The 17,856-nt window shown below is 36.2% G+C and overlaps 2 protein-coding genes across 6 annotated transcripts; one reads left to right on the top strand and one right to left on the bottom strand.

Annotated features, from left to right (window-relative positions):
- Window positions 1-1,063: 1,063 nt before the first annotated feature.
- Window positions 1,064-7,671, top strand: LOC133872362 (uncharacterized). Of its 2 annotated transcripts, none has more exons than XM_062309858.1 (11): window positions 1,064-1,217; window positions 2,317-2,492; window positions 2,881-3,062; window positions 3,230-3,922; window positions 4,032-4,109; window positions 5,046-5,370; window positions 5,454-5,653; window positions 5,856-5,932; window positions 6,293-6,394; window positions 6,994-7,180; window positions 7,288-7,671. In XM_062309858.1, exons 2-11 carry the CDS (start codon window positions 2,318-2,320, stop codon window positions 7,384-7,386), a joined length of 2,118 nt encoding a protein of 705 aa, XP_062165842.1. In that variant the 5' UTR covers window positions 1,064-1,217; window position 2,317; the 3' UTR covers window positions 7,387-7,671. The 2 variants fall into 2 exon arrangements, with proteins under 2 accessions (XP_062165842.1, XP_062165841.1); XM_062309857.1 differs by lacking the exon at window positions 1,064-1,217 and adding an exon at window positions 1,222-1,284.
- Window positions 7,672-7,929: 258 nt separating this feature from the next.
- LOC133872911 (protein SIEL) lies at window positions 7,930-17,686 on the bottom strand. Of its 4 annotated transcripts, none has more exons than XM_062310566.1 (10): window positions 16,931-17,686; window positions 16,487-16,564; window positions 15,621-15,854; window positions 14,499-14,690; window positions 13,835-13,975; window positions 13,648-13,737; window positions 11,942-12,483; window positions 9,918-11,464; window positions 9,552-9,800; window positions 7,930-8,495 (listed from the first exon to the last, which is right to left on the bottom strand). In XM_062310566.1, exons 1-8 carry the CDS (start codon window positions 17,597-17,599, stop codon window positions 10,546-10,548), a joined length of 2,865 nt encoding a protein of 954 aa, XP_062166550.1. In that variant the 5' UTR covers window positions 17,600-17,686; the 3' UTR covers window positions 7,930-8,495; window positions 9,552-9,800; window positions 9,918-10,545. The 4 variants fall into 4 exon arrangements, with proteins under 4 accessions (XP_062166550.1, XP_062166548.1, XP_062166551.1 ...); XM_062310564.1 differs by having other exon boundaries at window positions 7,930-8,484; XM_062310567.1 differs by having other exon boundaries at window positions 9,660-9,800.
- Between the last annotated feature and the right edge of the window lie 170 nt (window positions 17,687-17,856).

Genomic DNA, 17,856 nt, shown 5'->3' with positions numbered 1-17,856 from the left:
TAATGTCAATCAGTATTTAGTTTTTTTTAAAATTTTTTTTTTTAAAAAAAATAAAATAAAGGGCTGGTCAAAGGGTGTATTTTCTTAACTCACAACATGCAAACCATGTGGGCTGCAACAAATACATTGACCCACGGCGAAGAAAACATTCTGTGGAAAAGGTACACACGCAGTAACGCATGATCATATAAAATAAATAGAAATTTTGGAATTCTTTATGTATATATATATATATATATATATATATATTTTTTTTTTCCCTCAATTTTTGCCTTTCAGATTTCAATTTTTAATTTTATCTATTTAAGATTTGAGTTTATGAAATTTAAATTTGTCAATTTGTATCAATTTTTTTCTCAAACAAATAATAAAATAACAGCAAACATATTGTGTCATTTCTATTAAAAATTGTAAATTAAAAAATAATTTTATTAAACAAGATGACTGCAAGCCATTTCTCTTTGTTAGAGGTGGACGTGAACTCCGCTTGTATTTTTTTTTTTTTTTGACATGTCCATACAAGAGGGGGAGGGAGGATTCGAACTAGTGACCTCCGCTTTATGAGGCGTGGTTTCCAGCCGATTGAACTATCCCTTGATGACAACTCCGCTTGTATTAGGGGTGGTGGTTGGACCACCCTTTTGTTTGGAGTGGCATGCACCTGATTGGAATTTTTTTTTTAGAAAAATTTGTTTTTAAAATTTGAATAAGGATGACATAATAGAATTTTTATCTCATTTTTTGTTTTATTTGAATAAAAGATTAAACAAAAATCTCACATTTAAAATCTTTGTAAACTAAAGTCTCAAATTGATCAAATTAAAAATTTGAGATCTAAAAAGCAAAATCCAAAAAAAAAAACGCAGGGTTCTTAAATATTTTTCCAAAGAGGCTCTTGGCTATGTTTGGCAATCATTTCTTCACATTATCAAACAATTTTCTATACACTTATAAAAATAAAAATAAAAATAAAAACAATTTTCTACACTTTTATCATTTTATCTCAACTTTATATCACATTAATAAATTAATTCCTCCTCTTTCTCCGCTCAAAATTGAATAACCCAAAGTTTCCATTTTGGGTAATGACGTGTCAACCTGCCTCTGCTCCACTCTCTGTCATTGCTTGTCATATAAGTTGCTGTCGTTGTCGTTCCATTTCGCGCTTCGCGTGAGTTTCCTCGAAGGTTTTGGTGCCCAGAAACCCCACTCTCAGAGTACGTTTCCCTCTCTCCCTCTCTCTCTCTCTCTCTGAAAATTTGATCGCTTTATGTTTCTGAACAAGTAAGGCAAACAATGCGAGGAGTTTTGTGAATGGATTGCTTTGATTAAGACGATCAACTTTTTTCTTCTTAATTTTTTTTGGTTACTTTATTTTTTGGATTTTTTTTTTTGCCGCGGAGTTTATTGGGTTTTAGGGTATTGATCACTGGTCGATTAGGTTATTAGAATAAGAGAACTGGGTTTGTGCGATTTTATTGTCTACTTTCCTTTTCTTTATGTTACTTTTTCCATTATTGAGTTTTTGATGAATCCTTTCAGATTTTGATGAACCATAACTTTTTTAGCCATTTGGTACTTCTGGGGTTTATTCATCGGGTATTGAATACTATTTGCCTATTTCGCATTTCGTTTGTTTATTTGCTATGTGGTTTCTTAGGAACTATATGTGTGTAGTGGAATAGTGGGCTATATTTAATATGTTACTATTGATTTCTTCGCTTCAACATGTTACTCATTGTCAATGTGATATTTTTTATTTTTATTTTATTTTTCATTTATTTGAAAGTATTATGCTTTTATATTTCTGTTGGCTGATATTTTAGAGCAATAATGTGGATCACAGTGTTCAAGATCTTTTTTATTTTTTGTGAATGATATTTGAAATTATGCTTCTTGTGGCATTGCCCGAGGAATGAACCTTCAAGCTCATAATATTTTCTCTGCTCCGAACCATTCCTGATTAAATGTTCATGAGCTACATAAGTTGCATTCAATGTGTCTCAGGCTTGTGCTTCATGTACTGAGTTAAACTGAGCTCAATACCTCAAAACCCTTATCATAATTAATTTGGATAACTCACATAAAACGCCATATTGTAAATTGTCATACAATTGTCAAAATTTCATTTTTGATCCCCTTTAATGTGGTTTAGTGACTTGCCTTACGAGGAAAGTCAATGACTTCATTTCAACTTTTGTCCCCTATAGTTTTTTCACCAGTGATCTCACTATCATGAATTAAATATGCTTAATTAATAGCTTCTTCTTTCACAGTTGTCTGGGTTTCTGATATAGTTTTGCCTCTGAATTACAGAATGGTTTCAGGGAGGAAAACACAGACGTTTATTATTAATGAAAGTGCATCTTCTTCTCCAAATCCGTTGAGCAGCTCTGTCTCCACCAGAAATTTGGGGAAGAGTCACCTGGGTGGGGTCATTTTTGGTTGCAAGAACAGCACCATAAAAGAATGTTTCTTTAAACAACTCTTTGGTCAGTCATCTACCCTCGTTGTGTGTCTAGCAACTTACTTTTGATTTTGTCTTTCTCATTGGGCTTTCAATTTTCATTTTGTATTGTGAAGCTTTTCTTAGTACTTATTAAAAAAAAAAAAAAATGCTTCCTGAGCAAATTATGTCAAAGTTATACTGACTTTATTCCTATTAATTGCAATCTAATCGTAACTGCAATCTGTACCTTGAACTTCCTTCTATAAGCACAAAAGCATCATGATCAGAAGAAAAAGTGAAGCGCATTATTTGTGTACATTACAAACTATAAATCTTATTAATTTGTGAGCAGCATGTTTGCTGCTGATTTGTCATTTTCTTCATATATTTGTCTCCAACAAAATATGAAATATATTTTTCAACTTTGACAGGGTTACCAGCTCAACACTTTTCATATGTGAAGAATATTGATCCTGGCTTGCCCCTGTTCCTATTCAACTACAGTGATAGACAACTTCACGGAATCTTTGAGGCTGCTAGCACTGGCCAAATGAATATTAACCCATATGGCTGGACCACTGATGGTTCAGAGAAAACATTATATCCTGCACAGGTATCATATGAAATTTTCTTGTACGTGGTCTAATTGCAAATTGAAACATTGGGGAACATTGCAAAAATAATGGTAGTTAGAGGAGGGTAAATGTAGTTAACCTTATATGTTGAGTTTTGTTCAACAGATGGGTCTGATACTGATTTTGTGCTGCTTTCTACATGAAGGTTCAGGTCCGTGTCCGCCTGCAGTGCCAACCACTTCATGAAAACCAGTTTAAACCTATAATTGCTGACAACTACTACTCTCAGACCCATTTCAGGTTTGAGCTAGACCATGCTCAAACAAGTAGGCTCATTTCCTTATTAGCATCTTTAGCGGTTGCCCCAGGTACTTCTGTAACACAGAGTGCTGCAAAGTGGAGAACTAGTTTTCAAGCTCTTCCCCAAAATGATGCAGGAGGGAAAGTTAACGGGTTTAAGGCACTTGCTTTGGAAATTGAGCATTCTAATCACTCAAATCAGAAATCAGATTCTACAGATGTTGCTTCTTCATTTGATGAAGACAACCGGCCGTTGGAAGCTCAATTAGATGCAAAGTTAGTCGAACAAGATGAGAAAAACGTCATATTAATGAAACTGAAAGAATTGGCTCTTCGCTGTGAACATCAAGACTTGCCTACGTTGGGTTTTGTAGATGATACTGCTGTTATGAATGGTATTCAATTGGAAGACGAAACATTTCCAATTCTTCGCTGTGAACACCAAGACTTGCCTATGTTGGGTTTTGCAGATGATACTGCTGTTATGAGTGGTATTCAATTGGAAGACAAAACATTTCAAGGGAAGCCAACAGGTGTAGAAGAGGAAAAAGAAGAGAGCCCTCATTCATCAGCTGAGTGTCAGTCAACCATAGCTCAGGTAATTGAGGATGCCAGTTCTCCACATTCTATGACTTCTAAACGTGGTGTCTCTGTTAGGTCTGGTATTGTTTACAACCATTCTCATATGTTCTTATGTGCATATGTAGTTGAGTCAAGAGGTGCAAGAGCTAAAGGCTTTTATTGCAGAACAAACTCAGAAGATGGGTATTTTGGAGCAGAAGCTGGTATTCCTTGCTATGCTCTTAATGTTTAAGTTTTCGATTTTCTATAACTATTTTTAGACCCTTATATCTTGGATTGTTAAATAAGCAAAGTAAAAAGCATGCACTGAGGGGTTGTTTGATCATCCCATGGGAATTTAGTGGCTTGATCTTATTCTGATTGGCATGTGAAGGAATGTACATGTGGCCATTTGAAAACTGCAGTTAGCTGTAGAGGATGGTATGAATTCAGTTTGAACTTTTCACGAAATGTTGCCATTTCAAATTTGTAATCTTTCTGATTTTGATGATTTTTTTTTCCCCAGTAAATGCCCTATTTAGTATGAGATATTTCTGCATGGAGTTATAAATAAATGATTTTTTTTTTTTTTGATAAGTAAGTTATAAATAAATGATGTACCTTGCTTTCGTTGTATACAATGATTTTGACTCATAAAAAAAGAAAGGAAAAGGAACAAAAGGTGTTTGACAAAGAAAAATGATAACTTGAATGGATTCTGTCAAAAATTAGGATTATTGAATTTAAAGATGCTTTTGTAAGGTTGATCGAAGTTGAAAAAACCACGTAGAGATGATACTCCCACTGGATTGTGGAAAATGAGGACAGAGAGTTGCTCTGATTGGTTGATTAGGCAACTAAATGAAAATTTCAGGCCCATGAACGTGGAAGAAGCTTGGATGAGAAATTAGAAATAAAATTTATTTCAAAATCTAGATATTAAATAAATGATAACTGCAAGTAACGTACAGTTCATATGTCTAAACTTTTCATTTCAAATTAGAATTACAATCCATACGCCAGAGGCTTCAAGCTTATGCTGTGCCTCTTTTTTCTTGCAACTTGCTATTGCACACCCTTTGTAGGAGGTGTACACTCAACTTTCTATTTTGCTCCTGTACTTCATGTTTGGATGAACACCATTTACCCTGGTTGTGTAGATGGAGGCTGAAATAGAAATTCAGCAGTTGAAAGATTCTTGTGTGACATTGGAACCTGTACCCAATCCTACTGAGGCACTTGTTAATGAGATGGTTATTGAGGCAGTTGATGAGCTCCATTTGGATCCTAATGAGTCAATATTTCTAGTCGGAGGATATGACGGTGAATCGTGGATGGCAGCATTTGATACTTACTATCCTTCTCAGGATGTGATAAAATCTCTTAGGCCAATGAGCTCTATCCGTTCATATGCTTCAGTTGCACAGTTGAATGGTGAGCTTTACGTATTTGGTGGTGGAGATGGTTATATGTGGTATGACACAGGTATGAGCTCCTACCGACTTTTCAAAAAAATGTTTTAACTGGAATTCAAGTTTTGCTAACATTTCTATCAACTTCCTGTGAAGTTGAGTCATACAGCCCAGCTAATGATCAGTGGACCTTGCGCCCTTCACTGAATCAAAAAAAGGGAAGTTTAGCCGGAGCTACTCTAGATAACAAAATATTTTCCATTGGTGGGGGGAATGGTGTCGAAATTTTTTCAGATGTTGAAATGCTTGATTTAGACATTGGAAGATGGATCCCAACGCAGTCAATGTTACAAAAGGTAATATATATTGGTTAGCTTAAAAGGTAATGTATATTGCTTAGCTCAAGGTACAAGTTACTTGTGTTTCTTATCTCATGCCTCATTCATTATTTTATGTGTTTCTGGCCCTTACGGTACATCCTCCTGTTTCTCAAATGCTTTATGTTTGTGCAAATTGATTAACACTTAGTCCTCAGACGTGTTTCTTTTATTTTTCCAGCGGTTCGCTCTTGCTGTAGTGGAACTGAATGGAGTGCTTTATGCTACTGGTGGATATGATGGGAACGATTACTTGAAGTAAGATATCACTTCTTTGCTTCTCAGTTTCTCTCTAAACCCGTGTTTACATATCCATGTGTTCACATCTAAATGCATGAACTCAAAAGATACATTCAGAAGAACATATCTATGTGTTTTTGGCCCGGCAAAATATTTGTGGATACACACCCGCATACACATAAGCAGCATGCACACCTATAAAAAAGGGGGTATGTACACACACACACACTACACAAATGAGGTACATAATAGTTTAAGAGGGCTTTAATACATTTAAAAAGAAGGAAAGCTGTAGAATTACTGCACCTTGAAGATTGTCTTTTTGTATTTTTAAATGCCTCTGTATCAAGGGCTGACTGGAATTTTCTTCTGCCTCAGGTCTGCTGAGAGATTTGACCCCAGAGAACATTCTTGGACCAGAATTGCGAGTATGAGTACAAAGAGGGGCTCCCATTCCCTGGTTGTTTTGAATGAAAAACTGTAAGGCTCCGTTTGTTAAAAATTTTGTTGTCTTTTGTTTTCTCTTTTCAAAACAAAAATATTACCACACAAATCACTCATAAACCCCCCCCCCCCCCAAAAAAAAAAAACACATTAACAAATAGAGCCTAAGTTTTTCATTTGTACTCTATCAATGACCTTGCACATGGGTGTCCAAGGAAATAGATGATGGTGCACTAGATTATTAGATATGAGTCTTGGGCATATAGATAATTATCATTCTGTCCAAAGTAAAGCTATATTTTTTCATATTCAGTTGTGGAACTCATAATACTAAGCTCTTTATTTGTTAATAATTTTTTTTAACAAGGATGAGAAATTTCACATAAAAAAACTTTGTTTGCTGTTGGGAAGTTGCCAAATAATCAACAATCTGACACCTAATTTGTAGATTGATGTGTTGATGAATGAGGGCTGCTATGAACAGATCCGCGAGCCACTTTTGAAAAGAATTATTGTGCCATTGATTGTGTTTGAAATTATTCTCTTCAAGAACACATTTTACTCCTCTCTAATTGTATGTTGATATTTAAATTTCGGCGCATTCATGTCTTCACTATGGATGTTTACTTTTACAGATATGCTCTGGGTGGATATGATGGAAGTGCAATGGTTCCAAGTGTGGAAATATTTGATCCACGTCTCGAATCATGGATGACTGGGGAACCAATGAAAAACCCGAGGGGGTATGCTGCCGTTGGTGTTGTCAATGAATCTATCTATGTAATTGGAGGGATTCAAGTTTGCCAAAACATTGTTGACACAGTGAGTTACATTTTGCTATGGTTTTTTCTGGTGCACAATTTTTTTTTTTTTCTTTTTTTTGTCACATCAATTTGAACTGCTGATTTTCCTTTGTATTGTAATGACAGATTGAAACTTACAAGGATGGTCAGGGTTGGCAGGAAACCCCCACAAGGGCCATTGGGAAAAGGTGCTTCCTGTCAGCTTTTGCTTATAATCAGATATGAAAGGAGGCTTCACGTAGTTGATATTATTCAAGTTTATAGAAGAAGCTGCTAATTGATATGATGGCCATTGACATAGGCAACTTCGTCTCAGCCTTTTTTTGAGTAGATTTTATGGGATGGAAATGCACATGCGGAAGAAATGTTCTGGATTGCATATGAATCTTTATCTGAATCAATTTAGGGGCCATCAGTTTTTGGGGCTTCTAATATTTTTGAATATTTTAATGCCCTATTAAATCTTGAAGTTTAGTAAGAAACACCATCAATTTGTTCGGAGTTTTGTCACGCTTCTGATGGACAAACGATTGAGTGGTAGCCATGATGGTCTCAAATCACCAATAGTTGAAAAGAATAGCAACTCCTACATGTTTTATTTCTATACCATTGAGAAGGGAGCATGGAAGGATTTTTTTTTTTTTTTTTCCTCTCTCGTGACATCTTCTATTGGACAAAGTATTCCTCCAATCCAATCTATTAAATTGAAAAGAACACGTGAATCACATGATCCGATAATTCTATTAAAAAAGCGATATGAGAATTACATATTCTAAAGATAAACATCAATTTAATAGATTAAGCCGAAGTTGTTGACAGTCTTGTAATGGGCTTTACAGCCATCAAGAGCAGCTTCAAATATGAAGGCTCTGCGAGTCTTGGAGCAATTCAAATTATCTCAAGTTAACCAATCTATGTGCAACATTTTTCTAATTTTTTTTTTTCCCTGGTTTTACGACATACTAATACAAAAAAAAGAAAATAAAATTTATCAAGTTGTCAGAAAAATATGGAAGGGAAGCAGAGTAAACTTTTAAGAGAATGAAACTGAGATAGTCAGCTTCTAATTCAACTTCCACTTAGCAGCCCAAATAAAGTACTCCCGTAAGCATCTTTGTAGTCAAGCTTCCCTTCCTTGCAGGAATGCTGCTCATAAATGGTCGATTCCTGCTTATAAGCTTCGGACTGCTGGAAATAAAGGAGATTCTTTTTCAATCCTGAGTAGCTCTTATTAGCCTCTTTACTGTGCTTTCTTTCTTGATACCTTTCCATGCTTTTAACAGGCCCTCTTTTATAAGCAACTAGCTTTTATTTGGGAATAAGCTGCAAGTGAACTAGTATGAGTTGAGTAAGTATAGAGGAACAACACTTTTGGCCGAACAAATGACGTATGAAGTTGTAAACAATTCAGCTCTAAAGATTAGGAAAATCCGTTCCCGTGGTTTTACCAAGTCGCAAATAGCTCCATAGAGTTTAAAAAGTGATTGAAAAATCCCTCCGATAGAGAAAAACACAAATAAGTCTCTTGACGTGTTTTTTGTTAGCAAATTAGAAAGAATCTGTTAATGAATTCCGTCCAATTTGTTAACAGAAAATGTGTTAAAACCTATTTGTATTTTTTGCATACTCCAGAGAGTATTCAGTCACATTTTAAACTTCAAAAAGCTATTTACAACTCAGCAAAACCACAAGGACTAATATTGCACTTTTTCTTCCAAAAGAGAAGGAACATGAACAAGGATGTGGATTGGCTAAGCATCAACGCACTGCTCTGCCTTAGCAAGAACCATTATATAACAAAAAAAATACTGGCCCATATCCTAAAGGACAATTTCCTCCAAATTGGGTTCGAGAAATTTTCTCTCATCCAATTATTAACATGACACATATTCTCACATGCATTTTGAAAACATGTCAGCTTAACAGTCTGCGTTGAAAGAATTTCCCCCAACCCAAATTAAATAAAAATTGTCCTTAACTGAAAGCTTTTACGCTTTTCAGATTGTGATATTGACCATTACAAAGATGTTTAGAGTCTTATTTTCAGTGAGATCTAGATGTCCAATTTTGAAGATAGCATATGTTCTCCATGTGCAATGCCCACATTTAATACAGGGTTAACAGGACGGGGGAGAGAAGGGAGTGGCGTGAGCTTGATTTACTTTCGAAAAGTTTATGCTTTTGGGTCTGATGTTAAATAAAATCGATACTCCATCTTCGTTCAATTAATAAAATTCTCTTGCATAACTAGGCTGGGATGATTCAGATGGTTCCATTATTAACAAAAACCTCTAGATGTGATAATGCATTGATATATCACAGCATCAAGAAAAGCGTACTTATTTATTTATTTATGTACTTGCGAAAAAGAAACACTAAATATGTGCTACCTCTGCACGAGTATAGCCACTCCGGCTGCTTTATCCCTTCACAACAATCCAACCTAGCACATAAAGGAGAAAAAAATAAGTAAACAAATTTGAGGGGTCAAAACATACCATATTCAACAAAAATGCAGAGACAGGCATCTTTAAAGGGATTAGATACTAAAGAAGATTTTGGAACATCGAAGGAAGAGACAGTTCTTCCGTCTTCATCTTCTCAAAAGCTATCAGCTCATTCTTCATACTTGTAACGTGCTAATTTCCATAACAGAAAATATGTCAGTTCTTCGCTAGAAAATCACTGCAGATATGAAGGTTGGGGAAGAAAGGGAATCAAAATAAAAGGCTCAAAACTTTAGGGCCGAAACATACCTTTAGAAAAGATAAACAGAATATATAAATATTCAATTCAAAAGCTTCCAAGTCAGCAAACTTTGATGAAATTGCCACGCAAACAACTTGAAAGAACAGAGTGGTAACCATAAGGCATTCTTTGGTAAAATGTTGGAGGAGCAGAAATGAGCTGGTTCTCTATCTCCTTCTTTCAAACATCAGCCATACTCTTGTACTTGAAATCAATGTACCTACCTCCATAACTTAAAAATAAGTCCACACTTATTCAAGACTAGCATATAAAGCAGGTCTAGAGCCTTCAGGCTGATGAGTGCCATTTTCCATGGCCTTCCATATGAGTGAAATACTTCTAGGGTTTACAATCATTCAATCCATTGATTCTTGAGGAATGCTATTTAGTAAATTGTTATACGATTGCCATACAATTCGACAATGTGGTACTGAAACTTAGTCCTTGGATCAGCACTTGTAAAAAAAAAAAACTAATGGTTGATTTTTAATGTCACATCATCTCAGTTGTATGGCAGTCATATAGCAATCTACTAAATAACATTACTCTTGATTATCCGATAGCAGATATCTTATATGTAAAGATAAAGAGTAATGTTTTGAACTGCCATAATACACTAAAACAAACAATTCAGTCTTAAATAATCATGGACAGATAAACTTCCTTTTCTTGGCAAAGGTATGTTAGCTCACGTTCTGGACCTCCATATCTTTTGACACATGAAACATCCTCAAAAAAACATTCCATACCTAGACAGACCCTCAATGCGAAAGAAATTGCATTTGGGGTTCTGTAAAAGGGCACGACATATGTAAATTCTCTGACCTCAGCACTGCTACCAAAGAGGTTCAAATCCAAAAAGACAAACTGAGTTGATTCATCATCCGTAGTCATTCTCAGCCACAACTTATTCTCGCTCGGTATATTATGAAGAGTAATCTTGCATGGTATACCAACAGGTAGTCGTGAAACAAAATGAAGAGGATTTTCAGAGTCATTATCAGGAACAACCAGTTCTGCCCTAACCTGATCGAGTCTTCCACAAAGCACAAACTGCTTAAGGGAGAAATGTTTAAGCAATTCCTTAAACAGAAATGGACTGCAAGAAGTTCCACTGCCAGAGGTTCCAATTAGGCACAACAATTTTCCAACTTCACTAACGAAATTGGATGGCTCAATATATCCTGATTTGAGGATGGAATCTACATCTGACAGTGTAGCAGATAGCTTTTTCAAAGAAGCAAAATGGCAGCAGATTTCAACTTTACACAACCTGAGAGTACAACTCAGAAGTATGAGCTCCAAGATTTGCAACTCTTGTTCCAAAGACAAACCTGTAAACCTTCTCCTCAGTTCTCTAAGCCCAATGTCTAGTTTTCCCAACACAAGGTCCAATTCTCCGATTCCAGAAGAACAAAGCTTTTTTGCAGGCAGAAAGTGTTCCCAAACCTTTGCAAGCTGTTTCATTACCCGGAGATACTGCAATGTAAATGCTACAGCGCCACCAGATCCAAGTGACTCAGAGGTGAATGCTGCCAACTCTTCCTTAAAACTCCTGCATTAGAGAGGAGTGGGAGAAAGGATCTTATACTGGGAAGTTGTAAACAAATCTGGCAATCAATGGCAATCAAAACATGCAGAGTATTAGGTTATGAGGGCCATTCAAATATATATATATATATATATATATATATATATATATATATATATATTATTTTATTTTATTTTATTTTTTAAAAAAAAATTCTAAAAAATGAAATCCATGTACTTAATAATTCATATTGTTGAACATGCAGGCCCCTGTGATGACAGATGTCACTCAATCCCATGAACCAGCCTACATCTATGGCTGAGAGTTTCCTATCTCTCCTTTACTATCTATCTATATAGACTAAAAATGGTATACAGCCCAAAACATGAAGGCTAAACAGAGTTTTAAAGGAGGCTTGAAGGCTTAGGACCCATATATAAAGCCAAACACCATAAATAGAAACAGAAAACATGTCAATGGAAAAGAAAACAATATTACAACCTTAGAGTCCTTAGTACTTCATTCGTAAATCCTGATAGTATTAATGGCCAAATAACTTTGACCTTTGAAAGGATAAGATTCATTGCCTCCATTACTTCATGATGAGCCTCCAGCTGGTATCCTACAAGCGGAGCTGCTACTTCCATTGTCTCCATCATTGTCCAAGACTGAAGTTTGGAGGTCCCATGCTCTTCTTCTTGCTGCAATGGTGTCCCAACAGTATCATTGATCTCATCGCTAGTGCTATTTGGAATATCAATTACATGCAAGCCTGGGTCCGCCTCTCTGAAATTAAACTCCGTTGCAGAGAATCTTGTCGATCTACTGCATCGAGTCAAGTACGTCAAAAGAGCATCTTGACTCATAACATCAGTCAAAGCAGCAGAGATCCTTCCCAACAATGTAACTGCATAAGAAAATATTCTAGGTGGAATACTGCAAGCAAGCTGCTTATGTGAGAGAGGAGCTGAAATGGCCAAAACTAGCAATGCAGCCACTCTTGCACTATCAAAGCCCAGCTTGCCTTCAGAAGCCGGCTCTACCTGAAGTAAATGAAAAGGCAGAGAAAAGGATCAATAGTTGAATTAGATCTCATAGATACTAAAGTTCATAGTTGAGATAAAAAGGGGTTGCCAAAAAAAATTTCTTGAGAAATTCAATCCAATGATGAATACAGACAAATTTGAGAGACTGATATATATATATATTTTAAAAAATAATTGAAAGACTGAAATAATCATAAACAAAAAAAGAGATCAAACTAGAGAGATTTGAACTGTGATTCAAGGTTTGCTCTCATTGCTATTTAATGCCATCTTTATCTAACTTCTTTTTCAAATTTAACTAAAACAAACAATGGAATATGATGTATTCAGCATGTCGGACCCAACTGGACAGGACAACAGCTCAGCTAAGTTGACTTTTCAGTAGTAATCAGCATGGAAAAGTTTTTATTTACATGATAAATTCTGTTTTGTGTTTTTTAATTTACTTTGCCAGATATCCAAGTTTTTAATTTCATGTCCTTTCAAAATTAATAACTGAACTATAGAGATGATTGATTCAAATGTTATAGTTGAAAGCTAGTCCTGATAACGCTTAAGTTCTTTACTTAAACCGGATTAACACATTAACTAAAATAGTAAACTCTTGTGAAATTTTGCTTTGGCTACATTGGAAGGAATGCATCTGGCTGGCTGGGTATGATCTTGGGGTTGGATGCTAATATTAACCTCACCAACTCAAAGTAATATAGTGAGTTTGGTAAAGAATTCTGTTGTGGATTTTTTGTTTGAATAGTAATAAGAAGTGATTGATATGATATAAAGATGAAATTTGAATTTTTTTAGTGAGAGAAAATTGAAGAAAGTTGTTTGGTAATAGTTTTGAAAAGAGGTCGACATTTTTTTGGGAGAAGTGAAAACAAAGGCAAAGTTGGTTGTCAAGCGTAGCCAAAGCCTTAGAAGAACAGGACCCTAGGAGAACAGGAAAGGATTACATGCTTTTATAATGAAAGTCTTGCATTATGCATCATGACAGAATTTGTACAAGGACAAGTGAAATACAATTTTCTTAAAGGATGAGCACACACAGAAATTGTCCCCCACCCCCCCCCCCCCCCCCAAAAAAAAAAAAAAAAAAACCTAACTTGGGGCATGGGTGATCCATGATTATCTAGGTAATGGATTCAGTAATAGCATACGAACCTCCTCAGACACCTTGTTGATGATGGACACCACAAATTTCCCATGATTACGGCCAATGTGAAACAAAGCAGAGAATATGCCAGCTTCATCCTGGAAAGAAGTAACATGAATCAGCCAAAGAAGTAACAGAATAAAGAAGAAATTTACATACATACATATATATACACGCTGGTCCAACAAAGCAAACCTGTGGATGTTTTTCCAAACTTTCAATGAGGCCATCAACAAATAATCTAAATAACTCTATATTTGGCAGCTTCACTAATTTAAGTATTTTCCGCGTAGAAGATCTGATGATCATATTACTGTCCGTTAGAGTGCCAAGAAACTGCAAGATCAAATTGTGTACATAATCAGACCAGTATGCTACTCATATTTTCAACAGGTTACATGGTGCACAAAACAAGTATAAATGGATATGTCACAACTTACAATGAACAAGTTGAAATTGTTAAGAATGCAACCAAACAAATGTTAAACAGAATATACCAAAAGAGGGAATATAATCACGATTTATTTGGACAAAAAAAAATTGGAAGAACAACCTTAGGAATATCCAAAGGAGAAAAAAAAATCCTTATTGGTTAGGAGTTCAGAAAACTTAAGTACTTTATCCAAAGCAACTCCATCGGTATTCCACACTCAAAATTTCAGTCACACAGTCACTCCATGGAATAAAATCCTGTGAGATAACCTAGCACTCACAGAACCATCTAAATGGCTAGTTTCACCTCATTATAGAAGGTGCATCTTGCGTTCATAGACCGTACGCAAAGCGAATTCATCAAACATTTAATATATGGTATAATTGGAAATCTAGTCAGGGTCATCCTGAAGGATCAGAAATTTACCATATGCATGTGTGTTCCTTGGACCTTTAGATGGCCAAAGGTTGCCATATACAGCATAGTCTCCAAAGCTTGTAATCGGACAAAAATTGAATCGTCATTTAGTACATCCATCAACAAATCTAATGCTTTCCCAGCGAACTCTGCAGAGATGATGGTGAGTGTCCGGAAGGAATGACAGGCAGACTTTCTAACCTTCAGATTTAGCACAAACACCAGCAAATAATCAAGAACAATGTGTATGAGAAAGTGGATCTAATCCATATAGAACAAACACAGTCAAAGTCAAACAAGATCTCTATAAGTGGGACACAAAACTATCGACGAATATCACAAGTTTCCCAAAAGTGACATAAAATCATCAAATGGTTCCTAAACTAATAGGGAAAACTTCACTTAATCCCCCTGCATTATAGCCCCTTTTGCAATTCCCCCATAAACTTAAAAAACTCTCAATTTAGTGTATCCATCTTTCAAATTTTTTCAATTTCACCCATTCGTTAGGATTTTCAGTTACGTCCTTTCAAAATTTTCAATATATATATATATATATATATATATATATATATATATTTCAAAGATTCAAGCGTGTGTATTTTTGCGAATTCCGTTAAATCATGACCAACGCTTAAATCCTTGCAATTTTTTTTTCTTTCCTAAAAAATGAGGGTTATTTTGGAAATTTTGACACCCATCCGTTAGGAATCCTAACGAAGTAGTGAAATTGAAAAAAAAAAATTAAATATGAATATATTAAATTGAGAGTTTTTTAAATTTAGGGAGGTAATCGCAAATGTGATGAAAGTTTAGGAGGGTTAAAGTGAAGTTTTCCCAAAGTAACATATCTAAAAAATAGATATATTTATGATAGTGAGCATAATTGGATGAAATGTAAAACCAAGAATTCAGTCCAATCACAGTTCAAATTGACAATAAAAGCAATTAAGGGGGAAAAAAATCTAGGGGACTGGACAGCAGTCTCACAAACCATCATAGCATAAGCATCTCTAGAAAAAGGCCGTGGTCTGAGGTTATGTTGATTAGAAAACATAAAAGATATCAAAGCTACATCTATAGTTAAACGTAATAAAAAGAAAGTGCAACGACAGAGGCAACAAAAGTTACCTCATAGAATTCATCCTCAAGCCCATGCACTAAAACTCCAGCCATACTCGATGCCAATATTTCAAATTGTTCAGCAGGGCACTGACCAAGAGATCTCATCTCCTTTGTGATCCCTAGCACTCTCTTAGATAAGGTTTGTAAAAGAATATGCTCAGACACCATTTGTATCTTCCCAAGGGCATCAAAAGCTTCAACTCGGACCTCCATGCTCATATCTCTTCCCATAGAACAGAGCTGCAAGTGTACAAAATGCATGAGATATCATGGTAAGAACTCCACAAAATGCTTAAAATAATCATATGAAATAACATACATTGAGACAATATATGACAGGAAGGGAATGTCCTACCATACACCTGATGCAAGGTAAGGGTGATGATTTATTTCCATGAAGAGCTCCTAGACAATATTTGACTCAATCAGATTAGTGCGCCTATCCAAAATTGCAAGCATGAACATCGCAGGGGGGAAAGAGAGAGAATATTAATGCCAGATTACAATAACAGTTGAACTCATGAGATGCCTAACACAAAAATCACAGGCACCTATGCAATAAAATTGGGTCAAATTTATGACAGTTCCTTCCCGTCTACTGCCTGAACAAAAGTATTCTTTATTTATTCTAACTTTTATAAGGTTACTTGATGGAGACAAAATTCTCAAAGATGCACGATAAAACTACAACAGCATCATGAACAAGGACAGTCAAGCTAATTCCACAGAACATATTACTGACAATAAAGTTACATGAGCATTCGTCTGTTGATGCGCCAGGAACAATAGCGCGATCAAATTTAATGCACACAGCAGAAACAAGAGAGGACAACAATGTCATATAAATGACAAAGAAAAGTCTTGAGCAATACCTTGACGAATAAGTCATCCGACCAATGCAGTTTTGCCTCTGGGTTGGATGCTACGAGGATCAGACCCCATGCACTCACCTAAATTACAGCATAGAGAAAGTCCATTAGCATTAATCCCTTCCACAGGGTTTACATACTAAAACGTGAAAACCCACCGTTTTGTTGATCCCATGCAACATATAACAAACAAGAAACTATAATTAAAAGGGGAAGGAAAAGAAATTGTTATCGTCATCATAGCCTTTGCACTCTACTTCTCATTGGTAGAACTCAAGAAATAGTGCTTCAGTTTAAATGATATAGCAATAATACATAAACCATTAAATCTATAAAATCTAATCTGGACGATGAAATGTTTTCCATAAAATAGAGAGATCCTAAATTTTAGATACAATTTACAATGACAAAGAAAAGGAAAATAAATTTTAGAGACAAATATCTTACAGCGCGAACCGCAGCAGATCTTACGCAATCTTCCATGTCACGAAGAAGCTCAACGGCACGGCAATAACAGCCCTGAATCATACCAGGGTCCTCGATATCACCGGCCTTGCTCAATCCAACGAGTCCATCCAGAGAGATCTTCCTCACGTACGGGTATGGATCCTTGGTAAACCCTAGAAACAGAGTGAGCAACACGTACGGCCCAATGCTAAACCGCTCGGCGTTTCTGAGAAGCCATGACCGTATAGACACGGAGGGACCGAAGCACAAAGAGACGAATGACCGGTCGTCGAGCTCCACTAGGGTTCCGTCGCGTTCCGCTATCGAGGCGAGCACGTCGAGCGACTCAGCGGCGAGGCGGGTCGACTCAGAAGAGAGGGGCGAGTGGGTGCGGACCGAGTCGGAGACGAGGCGAGAGAGGTTAGGGCGGTGGGATGCGATGTCGGAGAGGAGCTTTAGGGTTTGGTGAAGGACGACTGGGTCGCGACTGAGTTGGAGAGAACGAGTTAAGGTTTCGAAGATTGAGGAAATCGTGGCTTCGGGAGTGGAGGGTACGATGATGAGGGATATGAAGGAAGCTAGGGTTTTGGTAGAGAGAGGTTCCTCGGGGAGGTTTGCTGAGAGGCTGCTAAGAGGTTGTTCGCACGTGCTGAGCACGTGTTGCGCCATTGAAGCAGAGCGAAGCTTTGGTCTGAAAGTGGTTTTAGGGCTTTACAGGAAGGGTGTCTCACCAGAGAAACAGCGTCATACTCATGTCGTCTGGTGAAAAGAAAACACACGTGTACTACATGTCGTTTGATTAAATAGTAAATACCAAGACCCTTTTGTGGAAACTGTTAAGAATAATATTAATATATCACATTTTTATTTTATAATTATCGTATAACGTTGATATGATTGTTTTAACCATTTATTATTTTGAAAAA

Source organism: Alnus glutinosa, chromosome 7 (genome assembly GCF_958979055.1).
Source record: "Alnus glutinosa chromosome 7, dhAlnGlut1.1, whole genome shotgun sequence".
Taxonomy (NCBI): domain Eukaryota; kingdom Viridiplantae; phylum Streptophyta; class Magnoliopsida; order Fagales; family Betulaceae; genus Alnus; species Alnus glutinosa.
The sequence above is the reverse complement of the archived record's forward strand: the minus strand, read 5'-3'. Positions and strand labels throughout refer to the sequence as shown.

Bases quoted from the DNA above. Each gene is read 5' to 3' on its own strand.
- LOC133872362 (XM_062309857.1), top strand. The intron at 2,493-2,880 runs GTCAGTCATCTA...CAACTTTGACAG, and splicing joins TTTCTTTAAACAACTCTTTG to GGTTACCAGCTCAACACTTT. The intron at 3,063-3,229 runs GTATCATATGAA...TTCTACATGAAG, and splicing joins AAACATTATATCCTGCACAG to GTTCAGGTCCGTGTCCGCCT.
- LOC133872911 (XM_062310566.1), bottom strand. From the start codon at position 17,599: ATGGCGCAACACGTGCTCAGCACGTGCGAACAACCTCTTAGCAGCCTC. The intron at 13,976-14,498 runs GTAAATTTCTGA...TTGATCTTGCAG, and splicing joins AAGGAACACACATGCATATG to TTTCTTGGCACTCTAACGGA. The intron at 11,465-11,941 runs GTTGTAATATTG...TCTCTAATGCAG, and splicing joins GAAGTACTAAGGACTCTAAG to GAGTTTTAAGGAAGAGTTGG.